Below are 22,797 nucleotides of genomic sequence, written 5' to 3' on the forward strand. Positions count from 1 at the left end.
ATAGGAAATAACGATATGATACACACTCGTATCGCGATACGAGTGTGTATCGTATCTGCATCGTACGATACAACCCTGTATCATACGATATATAGTGTACAGTACGATACACCTTCGTCACACTTAAAAAAGGGTTGAATCATAATTTTCCAGTTTTGGCTTTTAAAGACCTCTTGAGAGTCGACTCTCTCATTTGTGTAGAGGCCACTAAAGAGGTATCCACGCCATAGTGACAAAAGTTAAAAATGACAAAATATTGTTTTTTAAAAACTCACAAGAATTTGAAATTTTTCTTAAATCTCACATTCTTTCGATAAAATCTCAGCAATAAAAAATAAATACAAAAATATAAAAACATTATAAGAAATATTAATAAAAATATTTAAAAATAAAAACACACATTTTCACGATAAATAGTCATTTAAAACGTAAATATTGTGTTTAAATCGAGGTATCTATGTTTTTTCATAAATCTCGTGATATTTTGAAAATCTTGTGAGAAATTGTTGTTTTAAACTTTCAAGCAATTTCTCGCAAGATTTTCATAAATCTCACGATATTTGTCACTATAATCTACACACCCTAGGAGTCGTGAGAGCGATTTGGGGGCCGATCCATGTACAAGGGAGAGGGTTTTGTGATTTGTTCAAGAGTGCATTTCAACTATTTTTCCACTCAATGAAGTAAATTAAGGTAAAAAAACCTTATTCTTTGCTTCTTATTGAGCTTTTTTAGGGAAGATGGCATTAAATGATCCGGCATGGTAATGAGGCACTCATGTAATGAGTGAAAACCGATTGAAAATCGAGTGCAACTATTGTCATACTATTTTTTCAAGTGGTATTTCTCGGTTGAAGCATCATTTAGTCGGGACACATATCAATGTTGCGGCTTGCACGTCAAGAAATTTGTCGGATGCCGTGAAATGGCAATGCCAACAATTACTCACTCGTCTGAGAGAAAAAAAGATAAGAAAAAGAGATAAGTGAGGCAAAAATGAGGTATGTGCAGCCCTGAGAGGATGAAGATGAGCTTCCTACTTTTGATCCTACAGACCCCTAGCATAACATCAGAACTGTTCTAATACTAAAATGATACCAGCTCAACTCTTTTGTGTTTTTTATTATAGAAATTGAGAGGGAATTGAATAACGAGAGGGATAGGGAGTGACATAGTGGGGTCGCCTAAGGGAGGGAAGTGAAAAATGAAAGGGAAAGGTGGTTCAGGCAGAGGAATTCCCAAGGTTTTGTTGTTTTTGGGTCAGATCAGCTTTGGGTCCGACTTGACCCAGTCCACAACGTCCCTGGTAAGTGGGCGGTACCAGCACCCGTACCGTACCATGTCGACACAGGTACGTGAGCCCAAATGATGCATGCATGTGACAGGTTGTAAATGGTTTGATGACTTAGAATCAATGCAACAATTAGTCCACATCAAGACACAACACCAGCACAATAGTCACCCCATTTGCAGATTTAATGACAAATCCATAAAAATCTAGGTTTAATGCCGATAAATCAAAGGTCAAAAATGTCTACAAGATTCCAGATTCACTAGCACAAATCCACAGACACACAACATCAGCACTACAGAATCTGACCATTCAATGGAGACCAACTGCACATTCAACAAGTCAAATGCCAGAAAATCCCGATGCAAACATACAAAACAAATAAGAGAATCATGATAAAGAGCTATAATTGAAGTCCTCAGGTAAAGGACTTATATGTTTTTCTTGACTGACTGAAAGATGAAAAAAATGCAATTACAAGAGTTCATGTAACCATCATTTTCCTGAAAAAGAAAATGCCTAAGAATGAAGTCAATTTTTGACACAGCATGTTCTGAGAGAACACCATACATTATCAAAACCAATTTAGGATTCCTGATATGGGAAAAATCAACCAGCTTCAAACGTCAGTTGGACTATGTGGGATAACTTTCCTAGATAAAAAACCAAAGCACGTGAAATGACCCATATGACAATGTTTAAAAGGTATATGCCATGTCAAGACTGAACAGGTATGCGGTAGAGAATTGAAAAATATGCTAGACAACTGCTGAAATTACCATGGCGATCAAGATCAAGAAGAACATCTAGACATGCTTCAACCAATTTTGTAGAGTCGTCAGATGATAAAAGTGACCCAATATGCAGGATGTCTTCTTTCTGTAAGCATGGCTGCTCAGAAGTATAACATGCTCTTGTATTTGATTTTGGTGCACCCACGTTTTGCAGTAAAGCCTGGATCTCAACGGTGGATTCACAATTGTTCAACTCACAATGTGGTGTTCGTGATAAAACCTTGCAGGAAATTGATGATGTTAAAACAGCAACAAGCGTGTCCACCAAGTATTTGGTCGTCAAGGAATACACCTGGGGCATTTATACAATCAACACCATTGGCCAACTGAAAATTGAGTGCAAACATAAGAAATGAAGAACGATAAGCACTTACATCAGATACTTGGTAGCACAAAATAGAAAGTACAGCATCCAACAGTTCAGATCTTCCATTGAAATTTGATGACTTGTTTATCAAGGAAATGTTCTCAAGACAAGCTCCAACATCTTTTGAGGGATCTAGATTGGAAAAAGTCCCCTTCACATCTTTGTTACTTCTCGTACCTTGAAGTTGGGAAGCTAAGGTTTTGAGTAGATTTGTTACTTCTGATGCAATGCTCATGTAGGATCCGGGAGGACATGGATGGATGATAGAAACTGGATGTCAACCAGATGACGACAAACAACATCAAGCTAGATATAGAGAGCTCCAAATCACAAATTCATACACTGAATCAAACAACATGGCACCTATTACATAGCTTTAGCAAGTAAGAAGGGTCTTTTAGAGGGGTGTCAATGGGTCGGGTTTGGTTCGGACCCAGGTGGAACCAGACTTGGACCAGATTTTCAGGTATGGTATCAGGTCCGGACCCAGGTCGAATCAGGTCTACTATAAGATAAACCATACCCGGACCCGATAAGAACTACATGAACCAGACCCAGACCATACCCGGTAAAATAATATTTTTTATCATTTTTACATTGAAAAGTTGCGGGTCTTAATCGGAACTCAGGTCGGGCCCGGGTCTGGTATAAAATTTCACAAACTATACCTGGGTTCATGTATTAATTCGGACCTTCGGGTCCAGACCCAGGTCCTAATCGGGTCTTCTTATTTGTCACCATACCTGGACCCTATAGGGTTTGGTCCGGGTTGGGTTTGGGTAAACCCGACCCGTTGACACCCCTAGTCTCTTATGAGCAGGAAAGGTCCACTTAGGGGCTACAAGTTGGTAACAATACCTATAAAGGCTGACCATAAAGAGTTCTTGCTACTCCTTTAAAAGAGCCAGATAAATTTCATACGTAGAAAAATTGAAAGTTGTACACAATTTTATAGTCATATCACACCGAGTGATCTATGCAGTTGCACCGCAATTGAGTTATTATGCCAGCAGCCAGGTGCTTGACTTTAAATGAACTATCTTCTGTCCTATTCTGTTTTCCTGTTATAGATCATTCAACCAATGGAACATTGTAAGCCTTATGTCAGCAGCATAAGCTTGCAGTATCAAGTAAATAAAACAACAATGGAAGCTTTTCTGTAGCAAAAAAGAACATATGTGTTGCTGACATATACAATAGCTTTTTTCTTCACTTTTTAAGGACATGCAAAATTTCAATTCCTCAGAAAATTATAGAAGAAATGGTACATACAGAAGACAGGTTGACATGTTCATAAAGAGAAGAAAAAAGTGCCAAGAGAAAAATGATACAAGAAGCAGCACATATAGAAAAAATGTTGACGGCATTAAAAAGAGAAGAAAAGCTCCAAGACAAACTTCAAATGTGAAAGAATTCATCCAAGCCACCCTAACCAAAACCATGTTAAAATGTGTATTATCATCATTTGTAATCTCGTATATATTTATATTCATATATATATAGATATACATATACATATATATATATATATATATATGTATATCTATATATATATGAATATAAATATATATTCTTTATTCACCCAAAAGGGTATTTCTGTAAATTCTTGTTTTGCGCATATTCCACTTTGGAATATTGCTTGTAATTTTCCATTTTTATTTTTTATTTTTCTTCTTTTTTCCCTTTTTAATTTTCGGCTTTTGTGCCACATAGGGAGGCTCCCCAAAGAGTCGTTGGGGAGCCTCCAACGGTCACATATGTGACCGTTGGGGGCTCCCAACGACTCTCTTGGGAGCCCCCTTTGTGGCTCCTTTTCTTGCTTATAAATAGGGGCCCTCCCCTTTGTATTTTCTCACTTCTTGAGGGAGCTTATGCTCCATTTGTAATGGGGTTTTTACCCCTTGTCCATTGTTTCTTCAATAATATGCAACTTATGACTTTATGTCATATTTTTCCCTTTTTATGGGTTTTATGGGTTAGCACATTATGTGCTTGTGTTGTTTCCCTTTAATAGGTATATTTGCACTTCACGTGCATATGTATGGGTTCATTATTGAACCGAATGTATTCCAACTCACTTTCTAACATGGTATCAGAGCAAGGTCACGATGGGGTTGTCCTTGGGTGCAACGGAAAGCGTGTCGCTCAAGAAATGGTGAAGTATTCATTGCTCTTCTTTTTTGTTTTGAAGTTATTCGGTATGTATCCCTTTTCTTAAAGTATTATGCATTTGAAAATATGTTTCTTGCATATAGTTTGTTCGTTTAATGGTTATGATAGTTGAATTATGTCTTTTCACATTTCGTATGCTCGTATATTTTAAAAATATCTCCCTCAAATTTGGTGAACTCGTTTGTTGTTCAAATATATAATTTGCGTCTATCTAACTACTCATCGCATATAATAGCAATTTATGTTTTTTAAAATTACCTTCAATTATGTGAGATTTATAATTCTTACATAAGTATCTCATGATTGACCTATAAGTTAATTTTTAAAATTATATATATGATTTCTTGCTAAAGTAATGATCTTTGCTTAAAATTTCTTAATTCTCATATGAACCCTAATTTGATTTGAGTTCCTCTTTTTTATTATGAATTTTAGTGCATTTTTTTGAAAAATTTGATATAATCCTTGTATGAAAATCTCTCACATCTAAAATCTTTGTTGAATCCTAAAGTAGTTCTTGTTAATGATAACTTATAAGAACTCCTAAAAGTTTTTCAATGTTTCTTTTTTGAAAAATTGTTTATGATAAACCATTAGGAAAGATTTTTTAAAAGAAATTTCTCACACTACATAGAGTGCATAGTTCATCTATTGCATCCTTTTGGTATAAATGATTTCATTTTTCATCTTTATAAACTTGTTGGTTTGTATTTTTCATAAGGTTTCGAAACCTCTTAATAATATCTTTTAAAAATGCCTACATTGGCCATAATATGGTTTTCTTTGTCCTCAATTGCAATTGTTAAAGTTTGAGAATTTCAAGCATTGCTCTTTTTATAAAGTGCATACTTGCTCACTTTTGTGTATTTTTGTATTTTGTGCACATTTGTTTCTCAAATATTTGCGCTTATATGCATTCCCTCTTTTTTATGAAATACATGCCTTAGTGCATGTTTGTTTACACCTTGGTGTGTATTTGTTCAAGTATTGTATGAGTGCCTTCGTGCACATCTTTTATAAAGCCTTTTGTGCTTACATGTGTATTGTCTCTTCGTAGACATTTTTGCATTATGGAGCCTTTATGCACATTTCTTTTTGTGAAAAATATAATGAATTTAGATATTGAGTCCTTTTTAAATCATTGTAAGTGCTTTTAGCACTTTGTATGTTTCCGCATATCTCATCACAATCAAAAGATTTTTTTAAATTGTTGTATGGGACTTGATCCCTAAATCTATAAATTTTCAAGTGTTTTAAATATTCTTTCCTTGAGTATTGTAGCCTTCTTTTTGAACCATTACGGTTCTTATGATTTCTTTGATTAAAAGCTTGATTGTCTTGATGAATTCTTTATGTTGTGTTTATTGCTTAATAAGTTTTTGGTATAAATGACTTGTTTGAAGATTAAGCATAATTTGTGTTTATGCAAAATTGTTGTTATAAAGCACATTATTGATTATTGGACCTTTTTTAATCGGTCCTCTTTTCTTTGAAAAATGATTCCTAAAGTGTTTATTGCCTTTTTGTGGCATTTATATGTGTCCACCACATGTTATTTAATGCATCATTGTTTTGGCCTTATTATTGTTTTATTAGAGATGTTTGTTGAGGTGAGTTATGGGCACCTCATGTTATATCATTTTAGATTGTCCAAATTGCCATATTATAGATGGTGGTTGAGGTGAGTTATGGGCACCTTGGGACTCTAGAATGATTTGGTATATGAGTGTGTCACTAGTTTGATGTTGGCCATTGATCTTATGGATGCTCTTATTTATATATAAATGTGATGGATATATGATGTTTGAAACCTTAAAATGTTTTAAGGTATATTGAAATCAAGGTTTTAGGGATTATTGCCCAACCTTCCATTGTTTATGAAAAATTATGAGTGCATTTGCACATTTGTGATTTTGTGCTTTTTTGCACAAGTGTTTCGTATGTTCTTGGTGTGCGTATGTTCACACATTTATTTTCAAGAATTTTACTTTATCGATTATAGTATCTTGTTGAAGATATTTTTTTACATGCATGTTATTGTTATGAGAATTCATTTTAAAAGGAGTATTGTTTTATTCGAGGTTTATTTTCATTACAAGTTTATTGCCTCAAAGGTCTTTTCCTTTTATGCCCATTATCTAAGTGTCATCATATGTAGACAAGAATTTTATTACACTTTTGTGTGTTTTTAGCCCTTTGTTGGCTTTTTGCTCTCTTGGTCTAGTAGCTGAACACATTTGACTTGAGTGTTTTTATATGTAGACAAGGCACGTTGATTCACACCATGGTGTGTGATTTTTAGCCTATGTTGGCGTTTGTGTTCTTGTTCTAGTCGCTTAGATGTATGCCCATGGTTGGCTTATTTCACTCATTTCAAGTGTCATCTTATGTAGACAAGATATGCATTGTGTTTTAGCCCATGGTTGGCTTATTACTCTTGTTCTAGTAGCTGAACATACTTGGTTTTAAGTGTATTTTTTACGTAGACAAGAGATACTTTTTAGTCCATATTGGCATGTATTCTCTTGTTCTTGTCGTAGATGCACTTATTTCAAGTATTATTATATGTAGACAAGAGGTTCTTTTACACACCTTTGTGTGTGTCTTTGGCCTTTAATGGCTTTTATATTCTTGATCTAATAGCTTATACACTTGATTTATGGGTCTTGGAGGACTAATGAGGTAGTTGTTTGTAATGGATGAACTATTGTTGAAATTTGCAAAATTTCATTCATGACTTGTGTTTTTCAAATGAATCATATTTTTGATATGCATATCAAGTTGATTTCTTAGCATTTAATCGATATATTAAGTGCTTATGGTTTTTGCCACCCTTATATGTAGAATGTGTTTTTTGTCAATTAAGTGTGACTTTCATAATCAATTTTAAAACCTTGTGAACTCTTGGGTTTATTTTGCCTAAAGTATGCTTGGAAACTTCGTTTCTCTTGTTTGGGACTTCATTACATGTTTGAAGCATAATCATTAATGAGTTCTTTGAGTATTAATTCATTTAATGATAAGTATATGCATATGCTCTTTATGGCCTTTTTTGGGCTCTCATTCAATAAAGCATAGGTATTTTATGCCTCTTCGTAGGCTTCTTGTATCCTTTTGTGGATCATTTTGTTATTCCCCATTATGGGGTTATATTTGTCCAATGTTGGACCTTATGAATGCATTATGCATTCTTGCAATTTATTTTTGCATAATTTGCTTTCGCTCAGTTTGTTTTAACATGATGTATGATTTTGAAACTTTAAGTGTCATTTCTGCATAATTTCTAACATAGGTCATCCATAATTATGCTAGTTAGAAATGGTCCATTTGAGTAAAAGTGCAAAGATATGTTTTACTTGTTTCTTTGTTGATTCTCTACAGGATCGCTAAAGATGTGGAACATTAGATGCATTATGGATTCGATCGATGGGGAATTGGACTTCAAGACCTAGCTCAAACTGTCATGAAGATGGAGTTTTTTCTTAAAGACTTTTGAAGAATTGGACTTCGTCTCAAGACTTCCCTTTGATTTTCCAAACTTTCGGGTTTTTTTCCCCGCAAAGTTTGAGGGGGGATGTTAAAATATGTGTATTATCGTCATTTGTAATCTCGTATATATTTATATTCATATATATATAGATACATATACATATATATATATGTATATGTATATCTATATATATATGAATATAAATATATATTCTTTATTCACCCAAAAGGGTATTTCTGTAAATTCCTGTTTTGCGCATATTCCACTTTGGAATATTGCTTGTAATTTTCCATTTTTATTTTTTATTTTTCTTCTTTTTTCCCTTTTTAATTTTCGGCTTTTGTGCCACATAGGGAGGCTCCCCAAAGAGTCGTTGGGGAGCCTCCAACGGTCACATATGTGACCGTTGGGGGCTCCCAACGACTCTCTTGGGAGCCCCCTTTGTGGCTCCTTTTCTTGCTTATAAATAGGGGCTCTCCCCTTTGTATTTTCTCACTTCTTGAGGGAGCTTATGCTCCATTTGTAATGAGGTTTTTACCCCTTGTCCATTGTTTCTTCAATAATATGCAACTTATGACTTTATGTCATATTTTTCCCTTTTTATGGGTTTTATGGGTTAGCACATTATGTGCTTGTGTTGTTTCCCTTTAATGGGTATATTTGCACTTCATGTGCATATGTATGGGTTCATTATTGAACCCAATGTATTCCAACTCACTTGAGCATCCTAAAAAGTTGAGGTGGAGCTCATAAAGCACATTACACAATAACATGTCACATAGAACACAACAACCAGGCAGTCGTACCCTAGTCGACACGGAACGACACAGGTACTGGTACCCAACGCAGCACGGGTTCGTGCTGGTCCGGATCAGGTCGGGTCCAACCTTGACCCTGTTAAAATGTATTGTATAAGATTATATGTACATATATATACATATACAAATATATATATATATATATATTGTTTATGTAATTTGGGTATATGACCAGGGGTATTTTGATCATTTTGAACATGTAACAGGTGTTGTCCATTAGGGACAGTTTTGGACTTTTTTATTTTCTTTATTTGTTGAGGGGCTCTATGGTCAATATTGTTGGGGCTCTCCAATGGTCATAAATATGACAGTTGGGGAGCTCCCAATGACTATATTGGGAGCTCCCCAATGTCCTTAGTTGCATATAAAAGCACTATTGGCTCCTTCTTGATGTATGCTTGTTCTAAGTTTCTTGAATAATATTTTTTATTTTATATTTGTGCTCTTGCTCTCTGTTGTAAGGTTTATGTCTAGCCCTTAGTGGTTCTTGTCTATTTGGCTCATAAGTGGCTTTTGTATTTGTTGATGTGCATGTTTGTAGCCCTTTTGTGGCATTATGTTTGTATACTTGTTATTTCATTACATGGTTTCAGATCTAAAACTCTTGAAGGCTTGTGGATTTGAAAATAGAATGTGTTGAAAGCTCGGAACGTGTAAAGAAGCTTATGGTGGATCTACGTCAACTTGGGACTTCTCCTATCCATCTTGTCTCTCTCTTTTTATTTTTTCTCTCTTTATCTTTTTCTTCAATGTTGTGGCTGATAAAGAAATTGTAATCGTTTTTCCCATCAAATTTGATGGGAAAAACTACAATATGTGGGTCGCGGCAGTGAAAAGAATCCTCATGAGTAAAGATATGTGCCAATTTGTTGATGGTTCTGCATTGAAACCATAACCAATTCTCACAAAAATGGTTTTGGGAGTTGATGGTGAATCTAAGGAGGAGAGCCTTAAGGGAGTTGAAAAATAAAAGGCTATGCTTGAATACAAAAAAGCCTATAAGGAGTGGGAAGTGGGTCATGCCAAGGTTCTTTCCCTCTTTATGGGTAGTATGGATGAGGAGCCATGCTCTAATATTCTTGAATTAGAAAGAGCGGATGAAGCTTGGGAATATGTTAGACAAACCTATACCCAAGGTTGTATGTGTTGTACCATATCGTATAATACGGTATGGTAAGTATTGTATTGTATCTGTATAAGGTGTATCGTATGATACACCCATGTATCGTATCGTATCGTACGATACACCGTCGGCACACTTTAAAAAAATCAAAAGTTACTTTTTTACTTTTTGAGTTTTAAATAGCTCTTGAGGGTCGACTCCCTCATTTGTTTAGGGGCCATTAGAGGGGAACCCACACACCCTAGAAGCCGTGAGAGCGATTTAGGGGCCAATCTATGCACAACGTAGAGGAATTTTGCGATTTTTTCAAGGGTGCATATTTACCCTTTTCCACACAAGGAAGTGGGTTAAGGTAAAAAATCCATATTCTATGTGTGTGTAAACTTGTTGTCGGATATTTGTATGCCTATATTTTTATTTGATGGTTAATTTGTTATGTTTTTATTTTAGATCTTTCGATGTCATCTTCACGTTCATCTTATAGAAATGATCATGTATGGCAATACTACAAAAGCATGGATGATGTACCACGACCAAGGTCATCATTAAGATGTGTGTTTTATGGTTATATTATTAGAGGTGGACTGCATAAATTTAAACAACATATTGCAGGTATTCGTCAAAATCTACAACCATGTGATTATTCATCTATTTTTGTCACTTTTCATACTGATGTTATTGTTGAACCTGAAGAAATTCAAGTAAGAATTTTGCAAAAACACGGAGGACTTTCAAACATTGTTCCAGATTCTAAATATGATGTTGATGACCCACTTGCCAAAAAATTAGCCAAAGATAAAGAGATCATCATGCGACAGTTGGATGCAACACTGAGGAATTATTGTCCTATTGTTTGGCAAATAGGCTCTAGAAGATAGTTTTAGGATCCTTATGGTTTAGAACTTTAGATATGAAGATTGGCATGTAAGACAGTTAAATGTAATGTTTTTAGTTATCATGAACGCTTAGTAGTTTAGTTATGACTGATGGCATTTTAGTACGACTTGGATGTGAATTTAATATTATTAGTTAAGGCTTTAATTGTACTTAAAATTTAAATTATGTAGTTGCTTTTTATTTACATTGTCAGTTATCAATTGCATGGTTTGTTATTAATTTTAGCAAGAGGAGAAGAAGAAGAAGATTATGACGATTATGATTATTGAGGTTTTATATATTATTTTGTTTTTGTTTTTATAATATGAAAGTATGAGTCTTGTGGCATGTTCTTAATTGCAAGAGTCTTATGTAGCTCATAGAGACATAAATGCTTCATATGTGATTTTATTGTTGTATTTTGTGCAATTCATCATTGTTTTATGTGTATGATTTCTTTAAAATTTTGCTATTTTTTCTTTTGATTTTTCTTGACTTGTTTGAAAATTTTGAAAATTTTTATTAAAAAATTATGATGCGATACGGTGTTACTTTGGGCCCGACCGATACGGGTGACGATATGATACGTACAACCTTGCATGTACCCAAAAAGATGTTACTCACAACTAGGATCTTAAAGACAAAATTCATAGTTGCAAACAAGGAGATAAAATGATGACGAAATACTATAGTACCCTCAAAAGACTTTAGGATCAATTGGTTAAGCTTGAGCCTATATGAGAGACACCTAATGATGCTTAAAAATAAAAAGTACAAGCATAAGGAAAAATTGTTCCAATTTTTTAGAGGTCCAATTTTTTAGAGGTCTTAGACCCGAATTTGAACAAGTTCAGGTCAATATCATTCATAGGGAAAAACCTTTTCCCTTGCATGAAGTCTTGGCTCAAGTGTGCATGGAGGAGACAAGGTTGAAATCCATGTTTGATTCGAAGGAGATCAAGGACAATGTTTTGGTTGTTTTAAGATCGAGTGCCAATACAAATTTTTACACTATAGAATATTTTTTAAAACCTCACTATGGGAGACCTATATATGATGACAACAAGAAAAATATATAATAATGTCATAGTTGTGGAGAACGGGGACACATCAAGCCCTATTGTCCCAAGTTTAAGGGAAGAGAAGACAAAAAGGTGGCATCTTTAGAAACGTCTCACGAAGAAATACGTGGAACCAATGAAGATTCAAAATCCATTGGAACCATCTTCTCCCAAATTATGAAGGCCTTTCTTCCACTAATTAAGAGCTTCTCTTCCTCTCTTTCAAGAGTTGTGGTCTCTACATATTCACCTCCCGGTAAGGTTTCTTGGCTTTTACATTCCAGAGCCTCATTTCATATGACTAAATATTTCTTTGTTTTCCGAATGTTGCACTAAACGCAAAATAATGTTTTTACCATTGATGAGTCCTCTCTTAATATAAAAGGCATTGGGAATTTCAAAAGTACTTCAAAATTTTCTATTCCATAAATTATATTTGTCATAAAATTAAATTTAAACCTTCCTGTTTCTCAAATTACCGACCATGTGTGTAGTGTTTCTTTCTCATCTAAATGATGTTGGGTGCAGGATCTCCAGTACAGGAAGCAGATTGAGGAAGGACATAGAGAAGAAGACATCTACTACATGGATCATTTTTTTCTTTCAAAAGACAATTTTTATTATAATGTTCAAAATGTCAACAGTTTTGTAGCATCAAAGACTAGGACACCCTAGTTTATCAAAGTTATCTCATAAACCACATTTGAACAAATTTTGTAATAAAAAATTTCATTGTGAGGATTGTGTTCTTGGCAAAATGAAAGCCCTTTCCTAAAAAGACCATCTTTTCTTCTAAACCTTTTGAATTAGTGCACTCGGATGTACGGGGACCTTCTCCTATTTTATCTAAAGGTGGCTACGCTTATTATGTGATATTTGTTGATGATTATACTAGATTTTTTTATATACTTTAGTAGGCACAAGTATGAAATTTTTGAAAATTTTAAAAAATATCATAACCTTGTCAAAAATTAATTTAAAACTGAATTTTTTATCTTCTGCTCTGACTCTGGGAGAGAGTTTATGTCATGATTTCAAAACTTATTTTGAAAACAATGAAATTTTACACCAAAAATCATGTGCTTATACACTTCAACAAAATGGATTAGCTGAAAGAAAACATAGGCACATAATTGAGGCCACCAGAACCTTTTTAATTTCAAAAATTTTCCAAAACGTTTTTGGGCTAAAGCTTGTTTGTCTATTATGTCTCTATTAACAAACTCCCATCATCTAAGCTTCAAAATATTTTTCCTTAGGAAAAATTCTTTAAAATCTCTCTTATTATCTTAGATTAAGACCTTTTGGATGTAAGTGTTTTGTTTCAAATAACAAAAATGATAAACTCTTTCCTAAAGCTATATTTTGTGCATTCTTTGGATATAGGGAAACTCAAAAAGGATTCAGACGTTTTGATTTAGAAAAGGACAAACTTTATATCAGAAGGAATGTTTATTTTTTAGAAAATGAAAGTTTCTTTCAAAATGTGCCTAAGAACCTTGAGTATTTTTTTTATTTGAGATATTACTTAAAAGTAGTGATGATTCTTTATTTAAGAATGTTAGTAATGAAGAGACTCAACTCAACCTTGATGGTGAGAATATTGAATCAGAAGAACCTAGTGTAATTCAATATAGAAGACGTGGAAATAATAGACAATGAAAATGCTCTAGAAAATTCTTCCTTAGAAACCCAACAGCTAGAAGAAGTTAGAAGATCAGATCGGACCTCTAGATTCCCTGACAGATTTGTTTCATATGAATTTTTTTCTTCACAATATAGAGCTTGTCTAGCTAAGATTTTGTCTTACTTTAAACCTGCCACATATAACCAGGCAAAAGAATATCCCAAATGGATCAAAGCTATGAATGCAGAGTTAAGAGTGATATCAGATTTGCCTAGGGATAAGAAAACCATAGGTTGCAAATGAGTTGATAAAGTTAAAGCTAAGAGTGATGGGACCCTAGTTAGGAACAAGGTCAGATTAGTTGCAAAAGGTTACGCATAAGAATACGAGATAGACTATGGGGAAACATTTACACTTGTAGCTAGGATGACTTTAGTTAAGACCCTCATCGTTATTGTTGTCGTTAAAGGTTGGGCTTTCTAACAAATGGTTGTAAAAATTGTCTTTTTAAATGGGAATTTAAAAGAAGTGTACATGGATACACCTCCTAGATATGAAGCTCCTACTGGTAAGGTGCTTCGATTGAGAAAGGCTTTTTATGGTTTAAAACAGACACTCAAAGCCCGGTATAATCGTTTTAGCTCTGTTATGCTCAAACTTGATTTTAAATCTTGCCATGTTGATAGTCATATTTACTAAGAAATCTTATGCAGGGATTGTAATTCTCCTTTTTGTTGATGACATGATCATCATAAGTGAAGACAAATAGCTAGTAAAGTATATTAAATGTATTCTCAAAAAATATTTTGAAATGACTAAGCTTGGATTTCTTAGATTTTTTCTAAGCATTGAGGTTGCTTATTCTCCTAGGGGATATTTACTTTCTCAAACCAAGTTTGCTAATAATATTTTTGACAAGTCAGGAATTACTGACGAAAAAATGGTGGATTCCCCTAAAGTTATTAATGCCAAGATGAAAATTGATCATGGAATACCTCTGAAGGATCCTAATCTTTATTGCCAAATGATTGGTGCCTAAACTTATTTAATTATTATTAGGCTTGATATTGTGCATGCGTTTCATACTGCTAGCCAATTTCAACATTCTCCCACCACAGTTCACATGAGTATCGTGACGAGGATTATTAAATATTTACGAACCTCTACCTCTAGAGGTCTTTTGTTATCCTCTTTTCTTAAGCCAATTTCTTATTCTAACTCAGATTGGGGAGGAGATCCAAATAATCGTCGCTCAATTACTGGCTTTTGTGTTTTTTTAGGTGATTTTTAGGTGATCCAAATGATCGTCGTTCAACTACTGGCTTTTGTGTTTGAAGATTACTTGAAGATATGAGTGTTAATCTATAGACACCCTCCAGACTGTGTTGTGACAATAAGAGTGCAATATACATAGCTGACAACCATGTATTTCATGAAAGGACTAAGCATATAAAAATAGAGTCACTATATGTGTGAAGAATTCCTAAAAAGGATCATCATCTTATCATATGTCACTTCTGAATATCAACCGGAAGACTTCTTTACCAAGGCGCTTTCGTCACCTCCATTTTATTTTCTTCTTGACAAACTTTCACTTATCACACCGTAAGTTTAAGGGGTTGCTAAAATGTAATGTAAAATATTATATGTATATGTATATATATATTGTATATAATTTGGGTATATGATCAAGGGTATTTTGGTCATTTTGTATATGTAATAGGTGTTGTCTATTAGGGACACGTTTTATCGCTTTTATTTTCTTTATTTGTTGAGCCGCTCTATGGTCAATATGACTATAGAGTCATTAGGGCTCTCCAACAGTCATAAATATGATCGCTTGGGGAGCTCCCAACGACTATATTAAGAGCTCCCCAATGTCCTCACTTGTTCTAAGCATTCTTGAATAACATTTTTTAATTTATATTTGTGTTTTTGCTCTCTTTTGTGGGGTTTAAGTGTTAGCCCTTAGTGGCTATTGTATATTTGGCCCATAAGTAGATTTTGTATTTGTGGATGTGCACATCTGTAGCCCTTTTGTGGCATTGTGTTTGTGCACTTGTTATTTCATTACAGACCCAACCCAATTTTTTTTTGTTTTTTTGCCCTTGGTAAAAGGCAAGGAGGAAGAAAAAAAAGAAACAAGAGGAGAAGGAAGAAGAAGATGAAAGAGAAATAGGAAGAGGAAAAGAAGGAAGAAGAGGACGAAAGAGAAAGAGGAACAGGAGGAGAAGCAGGAAGAAAAAGATAAAAGAGGAAGAGGAGGAGAAGGAAGAAGACGAGAGAGGAAGAGAGTGAGAGAGAAAGGGGGAAGCATAGTTGGCAAACCCGGCGAGTCGACTCGGAAATCGCCCAAGTCGACCTGAATCGAACCCCAACTGGGTCATTGATTCAGGATTGTTGATCCACATGCCTCTTATGTGTTTTTTTCATGCATTTTGTGATGTTAATGCATAATTCTCATAAAAGGAAACTCGTTATAAAGAATTATATATTTTTAAATCATAATTATTAACAATTATGTATAGTTGAATACTTATATAGCTTAGTCATTGAGGTCATATGCTAAATTTAGTGATTATACAATATGAATTTTGAGTTCTAACTCGTCCGAGTTACCGAGTCAACCCACTAACTCACGAGTCAAGGGTTGGGCGATCCAACTCCGAGTCATGAGTTTGCCAACTATAAGGGGAGTGTACCTCTTCTTCTTCTTCTTCTTCTTCTTCTTCTTCTTCTTCTTCTTCTTCTTCTTCTTCTTCTTCTTCTTCTTCTTCTTTTTGCAACAATCCGAGAGAGAGAGAGAGGGGAAAGGGTGTGCTTCCTCCTCCTCCTCCTCCTCCTCCTCCTGCAACAATCCGAGAGAGAGAGAGGGGGGGGGAAAGGACGCTAGAGAGAAAGAGCAGAAAAGGGGAAGGGCTCACCTTGCCCTTTTATAAGAGATATAAGAGAGAGAGAGAGGAAAGAGTTTGGGTCTGAATTGTATGTGGATCCAGACCCAAACTCTTTCCTCTTATTTTTATATATATATATATATATATATACATAGAGAGAGTTGTGTCCCCATACCTACATGTTTTGAAATTGTTGTGTCGTACCCTCCGTACTTATACCCATGTGACATAGATAACAACTAGGTAGAGGATTGCAAAGCAACGTCCTCCAAAGATGCTATATGTCAACCAAAGTCGACAAACTAAACATGCTTTGGATTTATTATTTCATGTTCCATAGATTAAGTATCATATCTCACCACATGGGTTTACCCCTACCTCCACAAGTTTAGTGTTTACTTCATTTATTCTTCCTATTGTTCCATAACCTGTTATGATTGGATGCATGCTACCCATTTGTTAGTGGGTGTCTCCCCCTCCTTCTCTAGCAACTACAATGCTTCACCTTTATCAACATACTCATTCACACCATTTCTTCTACTGCTCTGTCAAGATCCAATTGTTTTCCAAAAGTTTTGTTCATTGCTTTATTTTCTGCTGGTCTCATTTGCAAAGAGAATATCAACTAGCCAATAGGTTCTTGCAGCAAAAGAACATATGTTATAGACTCACAATGTGCAGGAAATTGCTTTTCTTTATTGGATTAGTTGAAACTCAAAAATACCCACCAATACTCACACAGAACTACCATATCATGCCACCATCAAATTGATCATGCAAATTTGTGACTTGAGTTAAACGTACTAACAATGAATAGACCCGATAGATTGCACATAGATTAGAGCCTTTTCTGTACCATGAATTTTATTCTGAAAAATGAAATTGACCCAATTTGATTTCAAAGTTAAACAAAGAAATATTGGAGCACCACTCACCTGCCAATATTCTCAATCCACCAAAAAATGCTTTTATTTTTTCTAACTTTTGAGGAATCTTTGAATCTGTAGAGCTTCATGCAATAGAGCAGCCATGAATCACAATGACCGTTGACTTGCTGGAAGCTAGGGAAAGATGTGTGTCCACCTTCTACTTGGTCTGCCTGGGGTATACATAGAGATGCAAATGGGTCAGGGCTCCAATATGATTCCTGCCTGGATCTGACCCATATTGTTAGTTTCTTACAGGCAACAGGTCAGCCGGCCTGGCCCTTTACGTGCCAAGATTTTTTACCATAGTTATAAATGTCGTTCTCAAGAATTTGTCGATAATAGAATTTCTTAGGAGATTTTCAAAATTATTAATTTTCAACACAAAAGTCTCAAAAAAATAGATTTGTTAAAACATTGTAAATAAATATATAAGAAAATAATATTTGTGAAGATTTTATAAGTATATATGTAATGAGCAAGATATTAACTATGTTATATTGTTGAAGATTTTATAATCAATGAAGAAGGGAGAAGTCAGTTGATTGCTTGCTGCCACGATTGGCGTGAGCTATCAATAACTCAGCTACCACCATGTGAATGGGAGATCAATTCGAATAGGGGAAGGGAGGAGTCTAAATTAATGGAAATTAATGAAAAAACAAGCTTTTACCACAATCGCTATAAGAGGATGGAAAACACGTTTTTGGGGAAGCTTTTTCCGAAACAAGAAACACTACATTTTAAACATTTGGGAAACATCAAAAAAATTATAGGAAACACATTTCCCACCCTAAGGGAGACACATTTCCCACACTAAGGGAGACGCATTTCCTGTACTATTAGAAACACATGTTTTCCAATTGTTTCCCTTTGATGGGATACATGAGACACTCACGTCCCTCAATCTCCTTCAATGAGGAATGAACCCAACACTCAGTGACAGCATATGCAAGTCAGTTTTGAAGATTTGTTGAGTAGAGGCATGTTTAGTGAGATCTTCCCGATTCGTTTCCCAATCCATTTCCTAGTTGTTTCTTATTACCGTTTGAAATGCACCTGAGAAACCTCGTTTTTCGTTTCAGTTTTCCTTCTTGGCAATTGTTATGGCCTGATTCCCAGGATCCGCGCTCTAAATCCCAAACGTCACCTCATGCCCATAGAGGGCGATTCTAGCTTGTGTGTGAGGTCCGTTGATGTTGTAATACCCGAGAATTTTCTATGAATTTTCAATGATTGTTAAATAAATAAAAATAAAATTTGGTCGTAATGGTGGTTTGAAATTGTATTAGGTATTTAAATTAGTATTTAATTTTAATTTAGGTTTAAATACCCATTTGAAAATTAATTGGGTTTAATATGGTATTTGGACCCAGTGGGAACCCAAGTGTAGGATGCCCCGAACATAGTCATTGCAAATATTTCAGTTGATCGGTGGCTCACCGATTAAATCGGAGTTGACCTAGACGTTCATCATTTTGAGGGCATTGAAATTAACTACCTACACGCCCAAATTGGTATTGATTTAAGTGTTTTATCATCAGCCGAAGTTCATGCCTAATTATAGGCTGAAAATCAGCATTTTTTGGCATTGACTATTTTTTCGGATAATCCATGCGTGTACAATTAAATCTAAGACCATCACGATAATCTACATTTCGAGTGCTATCGAATCGACTATTTAAACGCTGAATTCAATTGAGTCTTTGTGTTAGTAAACCTCCTAAAAGGTCACCCTGTCACCAAACCCCATGTAGGACTTCATGTGGAGATGCCAAGTGACACTTCTCTTTTATTTCATTAATTAAATATTTAATTATGAGATATCCTACATATCTAATTAGAAAACCTATGAGGCTGAAAGGATAGAGCTTGGGGTGAGGGAGGAGACTCATATGGAAAGGGATTCATTTAGAAACATTATAAATAGAAGGAAGGAAACCCCTTCCATCACATGAATTTGATAATCTCTCTCTTCCCTCTTCCTACCTCAAGCTTTCATTGGTCCAAACCTTCATAGAAGGAGCATGGAGGTCTGTAGCTGGTGTGGTTGAACCTCCGACGGTGATGCAGCCTAGAGAAGGAGAGAACTTCTACGATTTTGGAATCTCGTTTTTGTGTTCCGTTTCGTGTTTTTCGCGTTTTTGAGATAGGTACACTTACTCTGGCATGTGTATATGATATTGGGATGCATATGTTGCATGTTGCGGATGGTCCACACATGCTCAGCAACACTTATATATCAATCAATCATATATATGAGGCTGATATCATTGGATTCTTAGTAGAATGCATTCTCCAAAAATGATTTTGAGAAAAATCGGTTTTGGAGAGATTCATGTCTATTTTAAGGAATCGATTTCGTGTTCGATATATTAAATTTATGATGGATGTATATTTAACATGATCAGCATGTATAAATCCTATTGGAATCTATATTTATGTTGTTTAATTAACAGAATATTCGGAAAAAAAATATAACCCCAAATAGTGAAAATCGATTTTAGGGGATTTAGGGTTCTTTTTGGAAAAACGGGTTTCACGAGTTTATGTGGTTATGTTTTATGTTGAGATTCATGTATTGTATGATCTTAACTATATTCATGTTTGATGCATGATTTTATGTATGACTTAATTTAAAAATCATAAATAAATTCATGTGGGTCATACCGATTAAGGTTTATGGGAGCCTTTTTCAAAAAAAAAATGATTTATATAGCTTTATTTGCGATTTGTGTTTGATTTAATTATGATCAGCTTATGTTTAATCTATCCTTGTTAGATCTGATATACATGTGCATGATTCGTATGTTATTCTAAAATAAATTTATTTTTACAATACCTATTTTGGTGCACGAGTGTTTGTATTAGAAAAAATTGTTTACGTGTGCTTCAGGACGATTCCATGCATCAGATTAAATTTTGTACAACATGAAATTTTACTATTTCATACTTAAACGGATATTGATTGTGTTATATTGAATCAAATCATGCAAAATCATGTTTATATGGATTATTGTGTGAAAAACATGCAATAAATATGGTTTTTGTGTGAAAAGGCATGTTGTCTTGTTTTCACAGGCCCGGACACTTTTCAAGAACTTTATCGTACGCCCAAACGGTTTGACCAAAACTTCTTAAATTTTGAGAGAGACATTCCAGACACATAGAGGAAGTCCGAGAACAAAATTTGACTTCGTTCAAGGTCCGGATGAGGAAATACAACCTCCGAAAGTCAGAACATAATTTTTGTCCTGACAAAAATTCTGTATGCGACTGCACCATTTTGTAGATTTTATTTCTCTTAATTTGTTCTATGGTCATGAATGAAAATTTTATGTGTTAGATTACATATTGAAGAAATTTCAATAAAAATTTGATGCATAGATTCATTATGGTCAGTGAATTAAAATCACGAAAGATGGTTTTGAAACCTGAAAATTTCTGGAACACTGTTTGTCCAAGAACCTGAACAGATTGCGGTCTGTGAATTTTAATTCACAACTGGGATGGAGTTTGGACCTAATCTCTGTGGGAGATCCCTCCAGACATGTTCATCTAGCTACAATAAATTTTACAGAATTTTTCTCTTCTGTAAATTTGTTGGTTGAGGCTTCTCCAGAGGGGCTGAACCAGACAGGCATGTTCAGGGAACAGAAAACCAGTTACAGTAAATTATTTATTTCTCCCGGCTTCGAACTCCACTTGAGGCAAGGTTTGTGGTTATGTTTATCTAACACATCCATGCATCTACTGTAAAAACTTCATATTTTTACTCATTGTGGATTGGTCGTGAGACTCTTAAAATTCTGCCCTTAAAGTTCTAAGTTAAAACTTGCGATTTCAACATCTTAGTTCTGAAAGTGGACCGGTGGCACAGGGTTTGGTTCCAGAACTGAACCAAAGGAACACACTAATTGTTAGACAACAGTGTGTATTTCCAATGATGATGTTATGCAATATGATGAATATGCATGCTTTTATGTTATGTCCTACTGCATGTGTTTATAATGAACAGCATGTTTATGATGTGTTTAATGTTATAACATGCGGTGTGTGTATGTCATGCATACAAGGTTATGAATGCACATAATATTGTGTGTGCAGCATGGGGTTCCGAATGAGAATCATGACTTATTTGATACAATGGGTTGTTGTTGTGTAATAGCTGCATTGACCCATGGCCTAATAAAAATAACATTTTCGGGATTCCGTGTATGCCTCACAAAGGTACGCCGAACAAAAAGGCCCATGTCTACCTTGGAGAGAGTATGTGGTACAAACTGCTTGGACCCGTGAATTATTAAAAATGCTTCGAGTGGCAATGGCTCAGTTGGTTTCTAAGTCCAGGGGAGTTAGGAGGTCTGACTAACAATATTAGTCTTAGGTGGTATGTCCATGTCTTGTGCAGAAGTTATGATCGATCATGTTTGGTCGTAACCACTTAGGAGAGCTTCTCTCGGTCTGGGACCGCTCCTGGTGGGTTCGACTCAGTCAGTCACTTGAGAAAAATTAAAATACATAGCATAATAAATACCCGAGTGGTCTATATTGTTTCGTGTGATACCCTGCATGTACCAGATGGGGTTAATGATTAAGAGAAACAATGTATTAGTTGATTAAGAACACTTTTTAATTATACAATTGCGTTCATATCAAGCATGCATATGTTATTGTTCTTGTATAAATTAATGATGTGTTCTGTCAATATGTAACTGAAATCAATTGTTATGATTATCATGAATTTGTGTTGGTTACATGTATGCTTAATATCATGCATGTGTGCTTGATTAACATGTAACCTATTGAAACTCGTGAAGTATGACCCTTTATTTTTAAATAAATACAGGTAATAAGTGAGCAGTTAAGGAGTGGTTGCGAGAGGCTACGGGGGTGTCGTATGAATCAATGATTGAGAATCTCGGGGACGTGATTCGATTATTTAATATTTGAATTCTTAAACTTAAAGATTGGATATGTGAATTTCATTCGAGTGATGAACTATTTAATTTACTCTGATTTACTTTGTGAATGAATGTGATGTGTTTAAATACTTGTAACCCGCCCAGAATGTTTAACCGATTTTAGATTTGTAATTTGCATTGTTTTTCTAAACTTTTTTGAAAAAGGGTTTTGTCAATTGGATGACCTTTCTGGAACTCTATTCTAAGGAGCTATTAAACGTCGGTGCATGGGCAGACTGACTCCTCAGGGCTTAATTTAGTTAAGATGATGCCATATATCAGACCCTGTTTTGAAAAAAATATATATTTTCATATTTTTGGGTTAAAATTTTGGGGCATTATAGATGTGGCAGCTAAGGTGTCCTCTTCACATGTGGAAAAATCAATAGACACA

The 22,797-nt window shown here is 34.9% G+C and overlaps 1 protein-coding gene across 7 annotated transcripts in view; it reads right to left on the minus strand.

The window, feature by feature from the left end:
- The window catches only part of LOC149829968 (acyl-CoA synthetase family protein), a 142,369-nt gene that overhangs the window by 83,524 nt on the left and 36,048 nt on the right, over positions 1 to 22,797 (minus strand). For 3 of the 7 annotated variants that reach the window (XM_090016196.1, XM_090016200.1, XM_090016202.1), the window contains exons 2-4: positions 3,419 to 3,513; positions 2,460 to 2,722; positions 2,071 to 2,377 (exon numbers count right to left, since the gene is read on the minus strand). In XM_090016196.1, coding sequence (XP_089872322.1) covers positions 2,071 to 2,377; positions 2,460 to 2,687 — 535 coding nt within the window. In that variant the 5' untranslated portion in view covers positions 2,688 to 2,722; positions 3,419 to 3,513. Of the gene's footprint in view, positions 1 to 2,070; positions 2,378 to 2,459; positions 2,723 to 3,310; positions 3,514 to 17,448; positions 17,613 to 22,797 lie in introns of those variants that run through there. The other 4 variants (XM_090016197.1, XM_090016198.1, XM_090016199.1 and 1 more) reach the window with 4 other exon arrangements.

This window comes from Nuphar pumila, chromosome 8, assembly GCF_984573655.1.
Source record: "Nuphar pumila chromosome 8, dmNupPumi1.hap1.1, whole genome shotgun sequence".
Taxonomy (NCBI): Eukaryota; Viridiplantae; Streptophyta; class Magnoliopsida; order Nymphaeales; family Nymphaeaceae; genus Nuphar; species Nuphar pumila.